Here is a 14095-nt window from a genome sequence, read left to right as displayed (position 1 = left end):
AAGGCATGAAATTCTCGCATACAAAATCCGCACCTTCGTGGCCCCGAGTCTGTTTGTTATTTACGGTTGTAAGGCGTGCGGGGATCGTTTTGGACAAACCCGCAAAGTCGAGAAGGTCGCGGGTTTGCAAGTAATTGTGAAAAAGAGTCGGAGAGAAAGATAGAAAGAGAGACGCGAGCACAAGCTGTCAACAAATTGATGAAAAATATTGACATAGTCGTAAAATTCGGTATTGGATATAAAAGATAAGGTACTTCCTTCGTTTCACATTTTACAAATTTCGAGTTGCAAAAATAGTTTTACATCACTGGTTGAAGCGTGATTTAAAGACCAATAATTATTTAACGATCACCTACGGTTTGTATCGGGTGGTTTGTATAATCTCGTTCAATTTAAAATACAAAAATAGAGCTGATTGTATGAAATGATGATTGAAATGGCTGGTTTCCCATCATTTGAATGCTTCTACATCACGATATACGCCGGTTAAAAAATGACGATTTTGATGTATGACCGGATTTCGTGTAACTGTTTTTTGTTTAACACTATTTTTATACGAGGCTGAAGTTAGTAACGTATGTATAACGTATCTAAACGCTGCAACAAACAATTACGATTCCGCACCTTTAGAATACCTGAAGAAGTTGAATTTACAAAATCTGACTCAGTTTTTGCTGTTCGTTGATTAACGGGTTGCTAAATTTCGGGCTAAATCCTCTAAGGTTGCAAAATAACGACTTTTTCTAAAGATGCATAATTTCAATAACATTGCAAAATTCAGCCTGATATTTTTATTGCCCGGAGAGTTTACGGAAGAACTGCGTGCGAGTCTTGGATTAAAAAGAGAAAAAAAAACACACACACACAAAATTGCTTATAAGATAACATTCCGTGGGTAAAGAGTTGAAACCTACTCGGTTGTTTATCGATTATGAACGTGTACCGGTGTAGACAAGGTAGAACACGCAATTAACTTTAAAATCGCTCGTAACATTCGTGCCCGTATTATTGTATACGCAGACATATGCATACATGCATCTGCAACAACGCGTGAGTTACACGAACGCGATAATTCGACTTCGCTGCAACATATCCCGTAATAATTAATTTCTTGGATCATCGGAATTGGCGATACGTTGTCACAATTTCGAGTCGCAGCGCAGGATGACGATCGCTTGTACGACGATGATCGATATCGCGGTATTTAACTTTATATTCTTTTCTCAACCCATCTTCGTTGATTTGTATAATATAATTTGTACAATATGAACCGGAAGTGCGATGGGATGATTGTGCTTACAACGACGACGGTTGTGATTGTTTTTGTGCACGCTGGTTTCGGGAGACAAAGGGTACGGTATGCGTTGTACGTGCATACGGCACGTTTGCACAAGTCTGCATTGTACGAAGTAAGCATATTTCATCCAGCGCTCGGAGCGTATGCCGTTATGCACACACAGCTTTCTCGACGAGATGATAAGCTCGCATGTTGACCGAAGTGCAAATGACGCACGTGCTTCGGGGATATCATCGTACGTAGTATTGAAGTGAGAAACCCAAGGTTTGGATGTTCGGATGATCAGAAAGTGACGTCACCGAAATTTTTTTTGCTCCCGACGTGATCGATCTATATACACGAAAATCAGCTAGCCGAATTCCTCAGTCCGGAAACAACCGCGCAGTAGAGAAGACGTATCGGAATCGCGCTCCGCAGATTTCGAGTACCGGGTTCTCTATCTTCGTGGATCCTGCACTCGGGGTCCGCTTCCTGGTGAAACTCGACTTCCAGGACTAGCGCTCCAGGTCCTTGACCTGGTGACTTTTGATCTTCCGGACTAATTTTCAAGTTTACAAGTTTGATTATTGAAAACTTCGTGTTTAAATTCTCAAGGATAGAACTCATTCTACACGGAGGTTTTTCTTGACGAAGTATAGTTTTAGATAGTTTATAGTTGAAAAAAAATTATGAATTATATTATCGGGCTGAGAATCGCTCCGCGTTCTTTTTCCTTTCCTCTTTGTATTACAGTAACTCGTTTACCGTCTCCTTGTCACAATCTGAGTCTATTCTTTATCGTTATTTTTGCTGTTAGTATTTAATTTACTTGTCAGGTTTTTTTTCGTACCAATCATCATTTGTGTAAGTTAGCAAATTATGATTAATTGATCTGACGTAGGTATACAAGTTATACCGGGTCAACGAAACTGTATGCGATGATCTAACAAAAACGATTAAAGATTCCGGTTCTTAAAGAGATCGTTTAAACCACTCTGTGTGATTTATTAATAAGCGTCGTTATTTTAGAGCTTGCCTCTTCTTTTAATGCTGAAAAATTCGTACGACCGTTTAGCAATTTATCAGAATTATCATATTAGCCTTAAGTCACATTGTTTTGCGTCAGAGATTCGTATCGATAAATCTCTCTTCAAATGCCGCCTTTAATATATCTGCAAAAACTGCTTGGTACACGTGGTGTTGAGAGTCCGTTGTTGGCGTATGTAACTTCAGGCGTTGCGAGCGGTTGTATGTCGATTAATCTGCACAAGGAATCGCAGTGTGTAAACATTGTTAATGCCGCGTACAATATCAATATATTCATTCGATGTTTTTCTGTGTTTAACATAAATCCATAATAAAATAACGTATGGTCAATGAAAAGCGGCGAAATGACAAACGAAAATTTATGTACGAAAGATGTTAATAAACACCTTAAAATATTTCAACCATGTAAACATGTATCCGGGTATTACTCGTGGGAACGTGGATTCTTTTGTTTGAGAATATAAAACCATAGGGTCAACTTGTGATAAATTGTTCACGTGGGGAAGAAGAAAAAAAATAATATGCGTGCCTAACTTCTATCCTGGTAATTATTTTTTCTACGCGTTAAAAACTGCCGCCTGTAGATGATAAAGTTTGCCAACGGTAAAATCAGCGAAAAATGTCGAGGCTATATTTGATTATCATATGGCGCAGACACACGATTTCGAATCGCATTCGTCTCTCCTATTGAATCGAAGCCCTGTGAACGGGGTTTGAGAGTAAAACGATTTTTGAACTAGGTTTGAAAATTTTTTCACGACGCGAGGTAACACGGGGCTTTAAATACTTTAACAGAACTTTGATTTTAGAGTACAAGCTTTTTTTTTCTATTTTACTCAATCCATCCTCGTATTTCACTTCTCTTTTCGAAATTTGGAAAGTAATTTGGAAACTGGGTTGCTTATATTTTTTTGTATATTATTTCGTAGACGTCTGAAAAAAAGAAACCACTAAATAAAAGAAAATCAGACTTGACAAAGTTGCCCCTTTTTACGGTAACTTTATTTCTTAAGAAGTACATATACTCATTCGTACTATCTAGTTCTGATTCCTTTTTTTTTTTTCGTTTCTTTTTTTCTGCTCCGTATTGTTTTTTTCTTCAACTTTTTTTTATTCAATAGGAAGTCCTTCCGTTACAATGATTTACGGCATGCGCAGCATATTTATATTAGTACGTCGAGAAAGAAGCTCTCATAAAAAAAAAATGTCGCTTAATCAAGTAAAGAAAAATTTCTATATGTGGTTACTACAAATGTCTTAAATAGCATTTTCATTTTTTACCATAACCAAAGAGTATATCATACAGTTTCGGTTACGATATGAAAATGAGTTTTTTTACCAGTAATCAGCAAATCTGCCAGGTGTTGATATTCTTCTTGATTCCGGTCATTTAATACAAACTACATTTTCATCGATAATAAAATATCTTGTATACCGTTGCGACAATTTACTTATCCAGGACTTATTTAAGTCAACCCTTTTTGTCTCGTGTCTTTTTTTTTTTCATGCAAAATTCTGAATGTTTTTTTGTATTTTCGTAACTGAATTGCGCGACTGAAAGGGTTGACCGAAAAATAGCTTACGAGATTATTTCCATTACTACATAACTATGAAAGACTGATGTTCCTCCGAATGAGAAATGCTTCCCTCTTTGATCCTGCAGGAATATGATGGTACTTCGAGTTCACGGGGATGACTTGATGTTCGGAGGTGGTGGCGGCGTTCTTCCTCACGCGCCCCGGATACCCCAGATGAAGATGATGAAGGTTCACATACCGTTCACCTTCAAACTCCACGAAAGCTTCAGAAGCACCTATGCTGGTGAGTTTCTTATTACACTGCATAATCCATCGAATAATATTTATATTATACCTGTGCGTACGACGATGATCTGAAAACTTTTGTAAACGGAGGTAGTGAGAGCGTGGGAATTTCAGAGTTGTGAAATAAATATATGTGGTGGGAAAAATTTGCATCGTACAATTGTCGCTTACGTGCGCATGTGCTTTTTTCGAAATTTTTTTCATTCACTTTTTTAAGAGGCACTTATCACGCCGGGAATTCCATCTTTTTACATTCGAGCCTTGGGCCATCACCACTGTTGTACCTGTTTCGTCTGTTGACTTTGCATTCTTCTCGAAGAGTTCCGTCAAGTATTATATAAAAACGTGCCGTATGTCTTTAATTTTCTTATATATTTACCTATATCGTGTTTAAGATGTATGCACATCGTCGTTGGAGTTTACCTAATATGATCGAATATGGCAAGAAGGGATCTCGTGCAAATTTATCCTCGAAATTTCGTACAGTCTTGACGAAAATTCTCGTTGCTCGTCAAATTCTGTTATATTTTTTTTTTTTTTTCTCTCTCTCTATCCTGCGAATAAAATATCACACATTTTACGTTCGATTTATGATGTCGGGGTAAGAAAAAATTATTTTTATATTGGCATGCAGCGTAATTCGATTACAGCGGTGATCGAATGAAATATATAGCGGCGTTTGTTGCGCGTTACTGTACCAACGGTTATAATTGAAAAATAGAATTACGCAAAACAAGAGTCCGTACTTTAAAACGTGCGGTATTCCCCATATGATTAATTCAACATTCGTAGCAATATATTCGAACATACACGTACGGACTTGAGTTATTTTTTCGTCCGCTCGCGTTGGTGAAAATAAAAGAAATTGAATAAAATTAATCCTTTCGCAAGCCGTTGAACCTTTCCGTAATGAAAGTGCCGTGATAATATATGAGGCATGCATGTTTGTAATATTTGTAACGTTTTATGCAAAATCTTTGCATTTCGTTTACGAAGTTAGTCAGATTTTATCGCCAACGTCGAGTTGACGGCTGTTTCAGCAATTACTGCACCACGCATTAATTACTATATTAGCACGTACATTTAAACGGAAAATATATGCTGTCGTTCGGTGTTTTTGACAGCTTGTTTATGAGACTTGGACCAATTACGCATTTATCTATATATAGTTGATAACGTGAAAACATATTAAATATGTTTGTAATATCGAATAATTAATTTGGGTATTGATGATGGTTTTACGAAAGGAACGAAAATTGAAAATGACGAACCAAGTTGATCGTGATAAGTATAAAAGCGTAAAACAGGACATCGTTAAATTGTTTTTCCTTAACGGTTAAAAAACCATTAAAAAACAAAGAGTCGATAACGTATCAAAACAAATGTAACGAGTCTGTAGTCACCTCAGTTTATCTCCATATAATTATTTATGCATTCATATTGCTGAAAGTTTTATTATTTGTAATTTATTTGGAAATTGGAACGCGGGTTCTGTTATTCTACACGTTTAATACGATACATGCGATGAAATACTTGGTGATTTATTCGCTCGCATATCCATACCTATATGATATTTGAATTTCAAATTAGCCAATGACGAGCCATCATACCATTCATTATTAGCATACAAGAGTGTATTTTTTTTTCTTCTTTCTCTCTTCTCTGAAATTGAATGTTTTATCAGCAGTAAATTATTATGCGCGTATACGTACCTATATCCCATAGCATCGTGTTACATTTGTTTTTTTTCAATCTGTTTCAACTAATTTTTCCCACGTATATTTCTTCGACGTTATCCGATACCTTATACAGCAATCGATTACATTATTTTTTATTTTCATTTTTTCTCACACTTGAAATCTTAAACGTCATCGATTTCCACGTATGTGTACAATAAACGTCTTAAACGTATTATTACTGTGCCTGTAATTTTTTAAATGACAACAAGTGGCGGTATTCGTTTGTAGTTTGAAAAATTGCGCAGCTGATAAAGATTCGGGGAATTTATTGCGCTCGAAGTCAAGTGTATAACAATAACAACAGCAGCTGAGAAGTTTTTTTTTTTTTTCTTTCTACTTTAAATATAACCGACGTGATTCGAGTTCTCTCAATGTCGCTTGAAGTGCGAATTCATTCAACTTGAGGCTTGAAGACATTTCAATTAACCTGAAGTGAATTTAAATCGGCGCTTGAAATTGCCAGGAGTGACGTTCGGATACTTTAATTAATTCGTGCGGAATCACTTTTAGTATTGAAATTCTGGATTCAGATGCACTTCGATCTGTTGCCGGAGTGATCGATTGGACGAAGTTATTGCTTTCGCTGGAAGGAATTTCAATATTGCATTCGAATATGTAAACAGAATGCTAAGAAAGCGTTCGATAACGATATTATATCATAGTTATATATACAGGTGATGATAATTGATTAATGACGTGAAATCGTGTTTTGCTTATAATATCAATTAATTGAGAAAATAACAGAATGAATGATTGAAAATTAGAAGATTAAGATAAGGAAAAGTCTGATGCGAGACGTCGGCGCTGCAGCGGGATGAACAAAAAATATCGACGAACGCGAGTTGTTTGATCAGCCGATCGACATCCGATGACGCGTAATCGTCAACGATTCCGTGCGCAGGATTCGGGATCAACGACGAAGAGCAGAAAAGCTTGATTTTCAAAAGGAACAGGACCGACCGAAACAGCGAGAAGAATTCATCGGAGTAGCTCGATTGTTTACCTTCAGCCTACGACGCTGTAATATTAACGATTGAAAACGCAACTCACGATTTCTTAAGTAATCGTAACCCAATTTGGAGCCAACAACCATCGCCAGTTGAGACTGTGTCAAAGCGCAGAAGCAGCTCGTATCATCAGAATCCCGCCAAATATTACGACCGAGTCCAGAATACACGATGATCCCGATGAAGGAGCGGAAAATTGGTTATCCACGAATTACGGTTTATTTGATAATATATGTTTACACCTTGTATACACATCGAGGTGTTTGAGAAAACCATAATTCACGATTTTCTACCGCGACAACCCCTGAAAAGTTTCTTTATGTTAAAAGAAAGATTCCGTGAAAAGACTCGTCTGATCTTTCACTTTTCACATTTTTTTAAAAATTTTTAAAGAAACACGTTGCAGCACTTTAGTTATTATTTCTTTCCTGACATTTGTATTGAACCAAAAATTTCACGATCGTAACACAACGATATATTAACCGAGAATCTTATTCTCCTAAATTAAAAGTTCATATTAAATTATAACTGTTTTGTGAGATTGAATTAATGATTGAACAAGTCGTCAGATTATACACTTCTCAAACGTCAACCGGAGACTTGGTATTACGAGTATAAGTCTTCTTTGTGACGTAAATTGATATTGCGATTGATATGGACAGTAAAAAAAATGTTGCTCACGATACTCCGTACATTTAAAAATATGTCTAAAATTGAAAAATCAACTGATCGCAATCTTCCGATTAACGTAGAACGCTCTTCTTTTTACAGAAACAAACTTTTTAGGGGTTGCCATGGTAAAAAATTACATTCTTTTTTTTTCTTTCTTTTTTAAAACACCATAATATTATTATACACATCGATCAATGTCGTAGGCTCGTCGACGTAGTTTTCTTATCCAGATTTTTCCATCCGACACTTCGCACCGTAACGTTACCATACTCCATTATCCACGTGATTAGATACACGGCATTCTCTTACCGTTGCGTTGCAGCGTTGCTCCGTTCGTAATTCGAATGATTATGTTATTCATTGATGACCACCACCCTTCTCCACGTTTGTCACGTTACGATGACGTTATAAACGAGCACGTGTAAATTGCGTACCTTGCACAATTGTGTCACGCGTGTCGATATCGTTTTTCTCGTCAATTTTTCGTTTCATTTTTACTCGTTGTACGTAAGCCCATGCGCAACGTAAGCTTCGGGCCTGCTCTTCACTTTTACTTTCACATCTCGAGAATGGTGTCGTAAAGTACAATCAAACCCGTATTTCGAACAATCGTTCGGATAAATATCCTCCTTCCATTCATACATATAATGTCTACTCGTTGGCAGATAGATGGTGAAACTTCTTCTTCTTTTTTTTTTTTTTTATTTTTCATTACGCAAAGAGACGCCGGCGTTTTTCTCGAGGTAATTGACTCCCGATTTAAATGATACATATTTGACCCGGACAGCCGGTCAAGGTAACCTAAAACAATTTCATAACTCCGTTGTGTCCGACGATGAGAACGGCGGGAGGCCAATGTCTCGTGTCTTGCATACGAAATGCATGGTGTGTCACGCCTTACACATTATTATAAACAAGCCGCACGGTATCGGCGAAAGAAATTCGTTCGCAAACGCTTCGTTATTTAATTTTCCCCGAGTTATTGTTAGTACGAGAAATAATCCACTCGTACGAACACTGAGAATTATGGATTTCGTGTAATTACAACAGTACGATTTATTGCGAAAAATAAGCTGTTTAGATCCTTTTATTTTTATTTTTATATTTAAAATGAATTATCACTGCAGCATTGATTCTTTCTAACGCTGACAATAATGAGGTAATATTGAACCAAGGTTTTAAAATACGAGTCTGTTTTGTTTTATTACGATTTACCGCATTCTCGACAATTCCAAAATGGCAAAATAACTGGTTTATCCTCAGCGCGAATCGTTACGACAACGTTACTAACTTCAATACACGATTATAGGAAATACTTTACGGAATTACGCGATTTCTTTAAGGTCCCTTGTCTCGGCTCATGGTCTTTATTTTACATCCCGTTTCTTCCAAGGCCTTCGACATGCTGCAAGCGTACGATCATAGTGTGTCGGTATGTCGAAGAAAAAGAAAAAAAAGAACAAAAATTATAATGAGAAATGATCTTACTTAAGCCTGCAGGCTTTTGCATGGATATAAATTTTCCTCCACTTGTTTCTCTTACAACTTTTAATGTATATATACAAGCGCGTGTGTGCCCGTGTTTGTAATCGTATGTATTCGTACAGAAAACGTGGTTTTAACTTACAAGTTTTTGACTTCATGCACAAGTGAAGATTGAATTTTTTTCTTTTTTTTTCCCCATAAATTGCAATCCACGGATTGCGGTTCAACCTGTTTATCGTTTTATTCGTTTTAGTTGATGATTCGCCGGTTCATGAACGTTCCATGAAATAAATAAAATTGAAACAATACAGTTCAGGTTATATCCTACCTATTTACATTTCAATTACATTTCCGATTAATCCTGTTGCCGAAATTACTTACACGATATACATTTCAACACTTTCTAAAACCAATGAATGAATAGTAAAATATAATTCGACCTGTATTAAATACGTGTTATTCATTTTTTTAACGATTCATGTATTGAAATTTTTAATAAAATAATAATAATTAACTTGTGTCACGCCAATTTCGGGACCATGAAAGTACATTTATATATATATTAGAGTGTTTCAAAAATACCGACTATTTTTTTTTTTTCGAAGAACATTGAAAAATCTTCCGAGTGTCCCTCAAAAATGACCTCGGTAAAACATGAGCTCTTAATATTGATATTTAGAGGTGGCGATTCTCAATTTTCTATTTCCCATTTAAATAACATGGGAAAAATTTTTTTTTAAATTTAGAATTTTATTGCTCGAAAACGAATCAGTGTGAAGATATAAACAAAACATATTCTTGTAAGAAATTTTACGCTCTACAAAAAAGGTCTGAATAAAGATTTGCGTAAGGTGAGTCGTTTCGGAGTTATCAGGCCTCAAACATTGAACCGTTTGAAATAACGATGTTATTAATTTATAAATGCTACAAAACTTACTCACATTGTTGACTAATGAAATTTATATAATTTGTACAATAGTGCCATATTTGATCACGAATATAAATAAAAAATTAACTACGCCTGACTCTAGGCATACAGGGCAGATGCAGAATTTTTTCTACGTCTAGCCGTCTGACAGAAATTTTTTTATTTCTGGTATTCCGTTTCTTTGGCGCACTCTCGTAAAACGAGTCAGGGGCGTAGATTATTCGTTATTGTCGAACTGCTTTCCGGAGTCTCAAACAACGTATTTATATACACGTGTGATAAACATATAATATAGATAATTTTACCAATATAATTGAGACGCATCTTTCGCTTTTACGTATTTCCATTCTTTATTTATCTATTTTTTTTTATCACTCATCACGTAAAATATCATCTCATTAATTGTTATCGACAAAATATCTGCATGGTACAAATAATTAGTTTCTTACGCGCTAAACAATCTCTGCTAACGATGACGCAATATTTTTAGTGGCCGAAGATTCGAAATCATGTAACGTGTCCTTTGATAATACTGAATATTTGTTCAACGATAATGCCGAATTATGTTCGCATCGGATGTTTGAGTATTTGTCTGTACTTTATTATGTATTAATTTTGTTTAAACCCTTGGACATAATTTTTCACTTCGTTAATGTATTAAAAAAATGTATATTCGCACGTTTTGAACGAAAATAAGAGGAAAAAAATTTATTTCTACCATTAATCAAATGTTTTGTTTGTCGTGTATATTTTACGTCCGCTGAGAATGGTGGTATAAAAAATTTAATAACTATCGTCAAATAATACTACATTCAACTATTTTTTTTTTTTTTTATTAAACGCTACCGTAGACGCGGAATTACGACTCGTTCGTTCTTGTTGGTTATATATGTATAAAAGTCGTCGGTTACTTTTACGAATAAATTATAGCGCAGCGCACTTTATATACGTACATAAAAGTTGGGAAATATTACAAAAGTTGTTCGCGTATAATCTGGGGCAGGGTGAACGTGTGCGTACAGGTATTTAATATGCCTAGATATGCGATTTAAACGCGTTACACTTTGCAAATTATTGCCGTATAACGCGCGCTGCACGATGCACTAACATTTTTTGTTCCTTCTCTTCTCTTGGAAGGATTGCATTTTTTTAATTTATTTATTTTTCTACTTTTACTTACTTTCAACTATGCAAGTTATTCACTCGAATACTATACTTTCAATTTCAATTGTCGAGCATATTTATTTCATTGCCTTTAATTTTTCACCTTGTGTACTTAGAAACTTAACATTGCGTATTGTATGCATAATTCAAATATGAATTTTTAAATTTACGCCTGTAGCTTTAGCCAGCTATCAGACCGTCACAGTTTTCACATTAATTTTATTGCATGCATTGACATTGTGATAGTATTATTGTTATTGATTGCAAACATTCCTGCATTGAAATTGTAAAAATGAAACTTGAATGTAAATGAATTTAAATCAACTAGCAAAAAATTTGTACTCTTAAATTGTCCTCGATTGTTGATTTGAAAATTTGCATTGAAAAGAATCAGCTCATAAATTTTTACCGACACTGATCGTTCGTGAGATAGACAATCGCAGCTGTTCGATCCTTGATCGTGCAGGTTATGAATAATTGAGAGTTCTGTTTATATTAAAAAAATTTTCGATTGCAGCCGACATGCAATATATATATATATATTCGATTTTGATACGCAAGTATTTTGTCAGGCGATACACTTCGATTGCGGTATAATCGGTCCGATGTGCCCGTACAAATGTGAAAATTTCGATTCGACTAACAACGGTTTGTTCGATTCCAGCCCAATTATCATATAATTGCGTACAAATTAACGAGGAAATTTCTATTCATACAAATTCGGCGTGTAACTGAGACTTGTACAGACCGATCAATTACGCTTGAGAAAGTATAATAAGAAATATGCACAATTCGAGTTTGAAAGAGAATTCGTCACCAAAAGTTGCTGCGTCATTGCGAATCGATTGCTTTATCCCCTCGTATGATGAATAATTCGAGAAATTTGAAATTTAAAAAGTGTAAAGTTGACGTTATTTATTTCGTAGTAGGCTCTGCAACTATCTGCGTTCCATATATTTTATCGCGCCGTATTCCGTCGGCCATTGTTAACACAGCTGGAATTCATTGTTATCAGTTGCCCTTGTTTATCGTCCGAAACTATTTCCGACGGTGTAGATAAGGTCTGCACAGCTTTTTTCATCGCTTCGTTGATATCCCAACAAGTCCGGCATGTTTAAGACTGTGAAAATATCACTTTGTGGCGACTCGGATATCGAAATGGCGACTGTATTCCCCCCCCCCCCTTTAATGGAAGAAAAATGATTCATACGCTATAAATATCGAGTGTTTATCAAATTGTCGTATTCTTAAGCTGCGATAATCTTTTCGAAAGTTGTTGATAAATAGAAAATTCTAGAATTATAGAGAAAAAAAAAGAAAAGTTTAAATTTCGACGATTCGTTTCAAATCGCTTCAGAATATTATTATTTAAATGAAGTATATTCGTTCGACTTCACTCTATTATAATTTAACGAAAGCTCAGTGCACGCCTATCTCATTATAAGCTTATTAAACAGTAACGACTTTTGGCCAAACAACCTTCGTAATTCTCTCAACGATAGAAATGATCGATAAATAAATGCTGTAAATTTATGATTATAATTTATTATTTCTTTTCCAAAACAGTTGATTCATTCCTCAATTATCCTTTATATACCTACCTATAATATGTACGTATGTGTACGCACGTCTATTAATTTCTCACACACGGTCGGGACTTGGAATACAAACTTATGTAACGGACACGGAGAGAAATGAAGGGTACACCTGTACGGAAACATTATATATGTATTGTAGGATATGTATTAAGCACGTATATATAAGGCGGAGGACGTAGGTTCGGCGTTTCATAATTAACGAAGCTTTGACGTATGTGGTTGATGAAATTTCCCTGACTACCTGGCTACCTACGTACCTAAAATACGTTTAACCTAACCTCTCATTATTTCCTATAGCAGCAAAGTATTCTTAGAAACTCGACGTCCAGCCTGTCTTCGTTTTTATCGCTTCCGGGCAGATAAGCTGCCTTCATGGATACCGAAATTTGTTGCATCGTCTTTTTATTTTCACTCGTTGTCAGCCCCGGATAGCTGTTATACATACGTATTATATAGATCTACAGACGCGTTACAATTTACATGTAACAATGAGTCACATCTATTTCCACATCTTTGAATAATCTCGGACGTTGGATAACTTGCCTCTGCCCAACTGATTACATGTAATACGGTTTGTATTATTAATTTGATCGTATTCTCAACAAAATACCTACCGAATTAACTCAAGAAAAATCACCGAATAATTACACGCTCGATCGGTACGTAATTCACGTGAAAAAAATACAATGCTACGTGGAAATTTTTAAATAATTATGATGTCACGTTTCTTCCACTATTTGACTTTTTATTTATTTATTTTTTTATTTTTTTATTTTTTGTTTCTTCAAGTTATTTAGGCACAGAAATTTTGATGGAAAGAAATTGAATAGAAATAAAAACGGCAGACAATAAATACACGTACAAGTTCACGTCTCATATATAATGACTGTTGTTGTTATTTTTGTTTTTATATACACACGGTATGAAAATTAATTACAATTTAATATCAGTTCTTTTCGCCACTGAAATACGGTGATATTCTGTCTATTTACATTGTCACGGACCAGATGAATAAAAAAAAAAAGAAGAAAATATTAACAACCATACGTTTTATATCCCATTATAAACAGTTGGAAGTATCTTTAGTGGTTTTTTTTTTTTTTTTGTTTTTCTTGTTCATTCTTAATTTTTCAATCGGATTTTACGGTCTGTCAATTGAGAGAAGCAAAAAATATACACACATAATATATGATATATTTCCTTTATGTATAATAATATATGTTCGGACGCAGATTTATACATATTTTACATACTTGTGTCGATACGCAAACTAATTATATATTCGGTTTGAGATTTATTTCTTTATGAATTCATGTTTGAGGATAATATAATTAGTGACGAAAATATTAATACTAA

General features: G+C 35.1%; 1 protein-coding gene across 7 annotated transcripts in view; it reads left to right on the top strand.

The window, feature by feature from the left end:
• The window catches only part of LOC124176239 (cell growth regulator with RING finger domain protein 1-like), a 58040-nt gene that overhangs the window by 11199 nt on the left and 32746 nt on the right, over positions 1-14095 (top strand). For all 7 annotated transcript variants that reach the window (XM_046557217.1, XM_046557220.1, XM_046557219.1 and 4 more), the window contains one exon: positions 3987-4144. In XM_046557217.1, the coding sequence (XP_046413173.1) occupies positions 3987-4144 (158 nt within the window). The remainder of the gene's footprint in view (positions 1-3986; positions 4145-14095) is intronic.

The sequence above is a fragment of the Neodiprion fabricii genome, chromosome 2 (assembly GCF_021155785.1).
Source record: "Neodiprion fabricii isolate iyNeoFabr1 chromosome 2, iyNeoFabr1.1, whole genome shotgun sequence".
NCBI classification, from domain to species: domain Eukaryota; kingdom Metazoa; phylum Arthropoda; class Insecta; order Hymenoptera; family Diprionidae; genus Neodiprion; species Neodiprion fabricii.
Note: the sequence above shows the minus strand (reverse complement) of the source record. Positions and strands in the feature narration are given on the sequence as shown.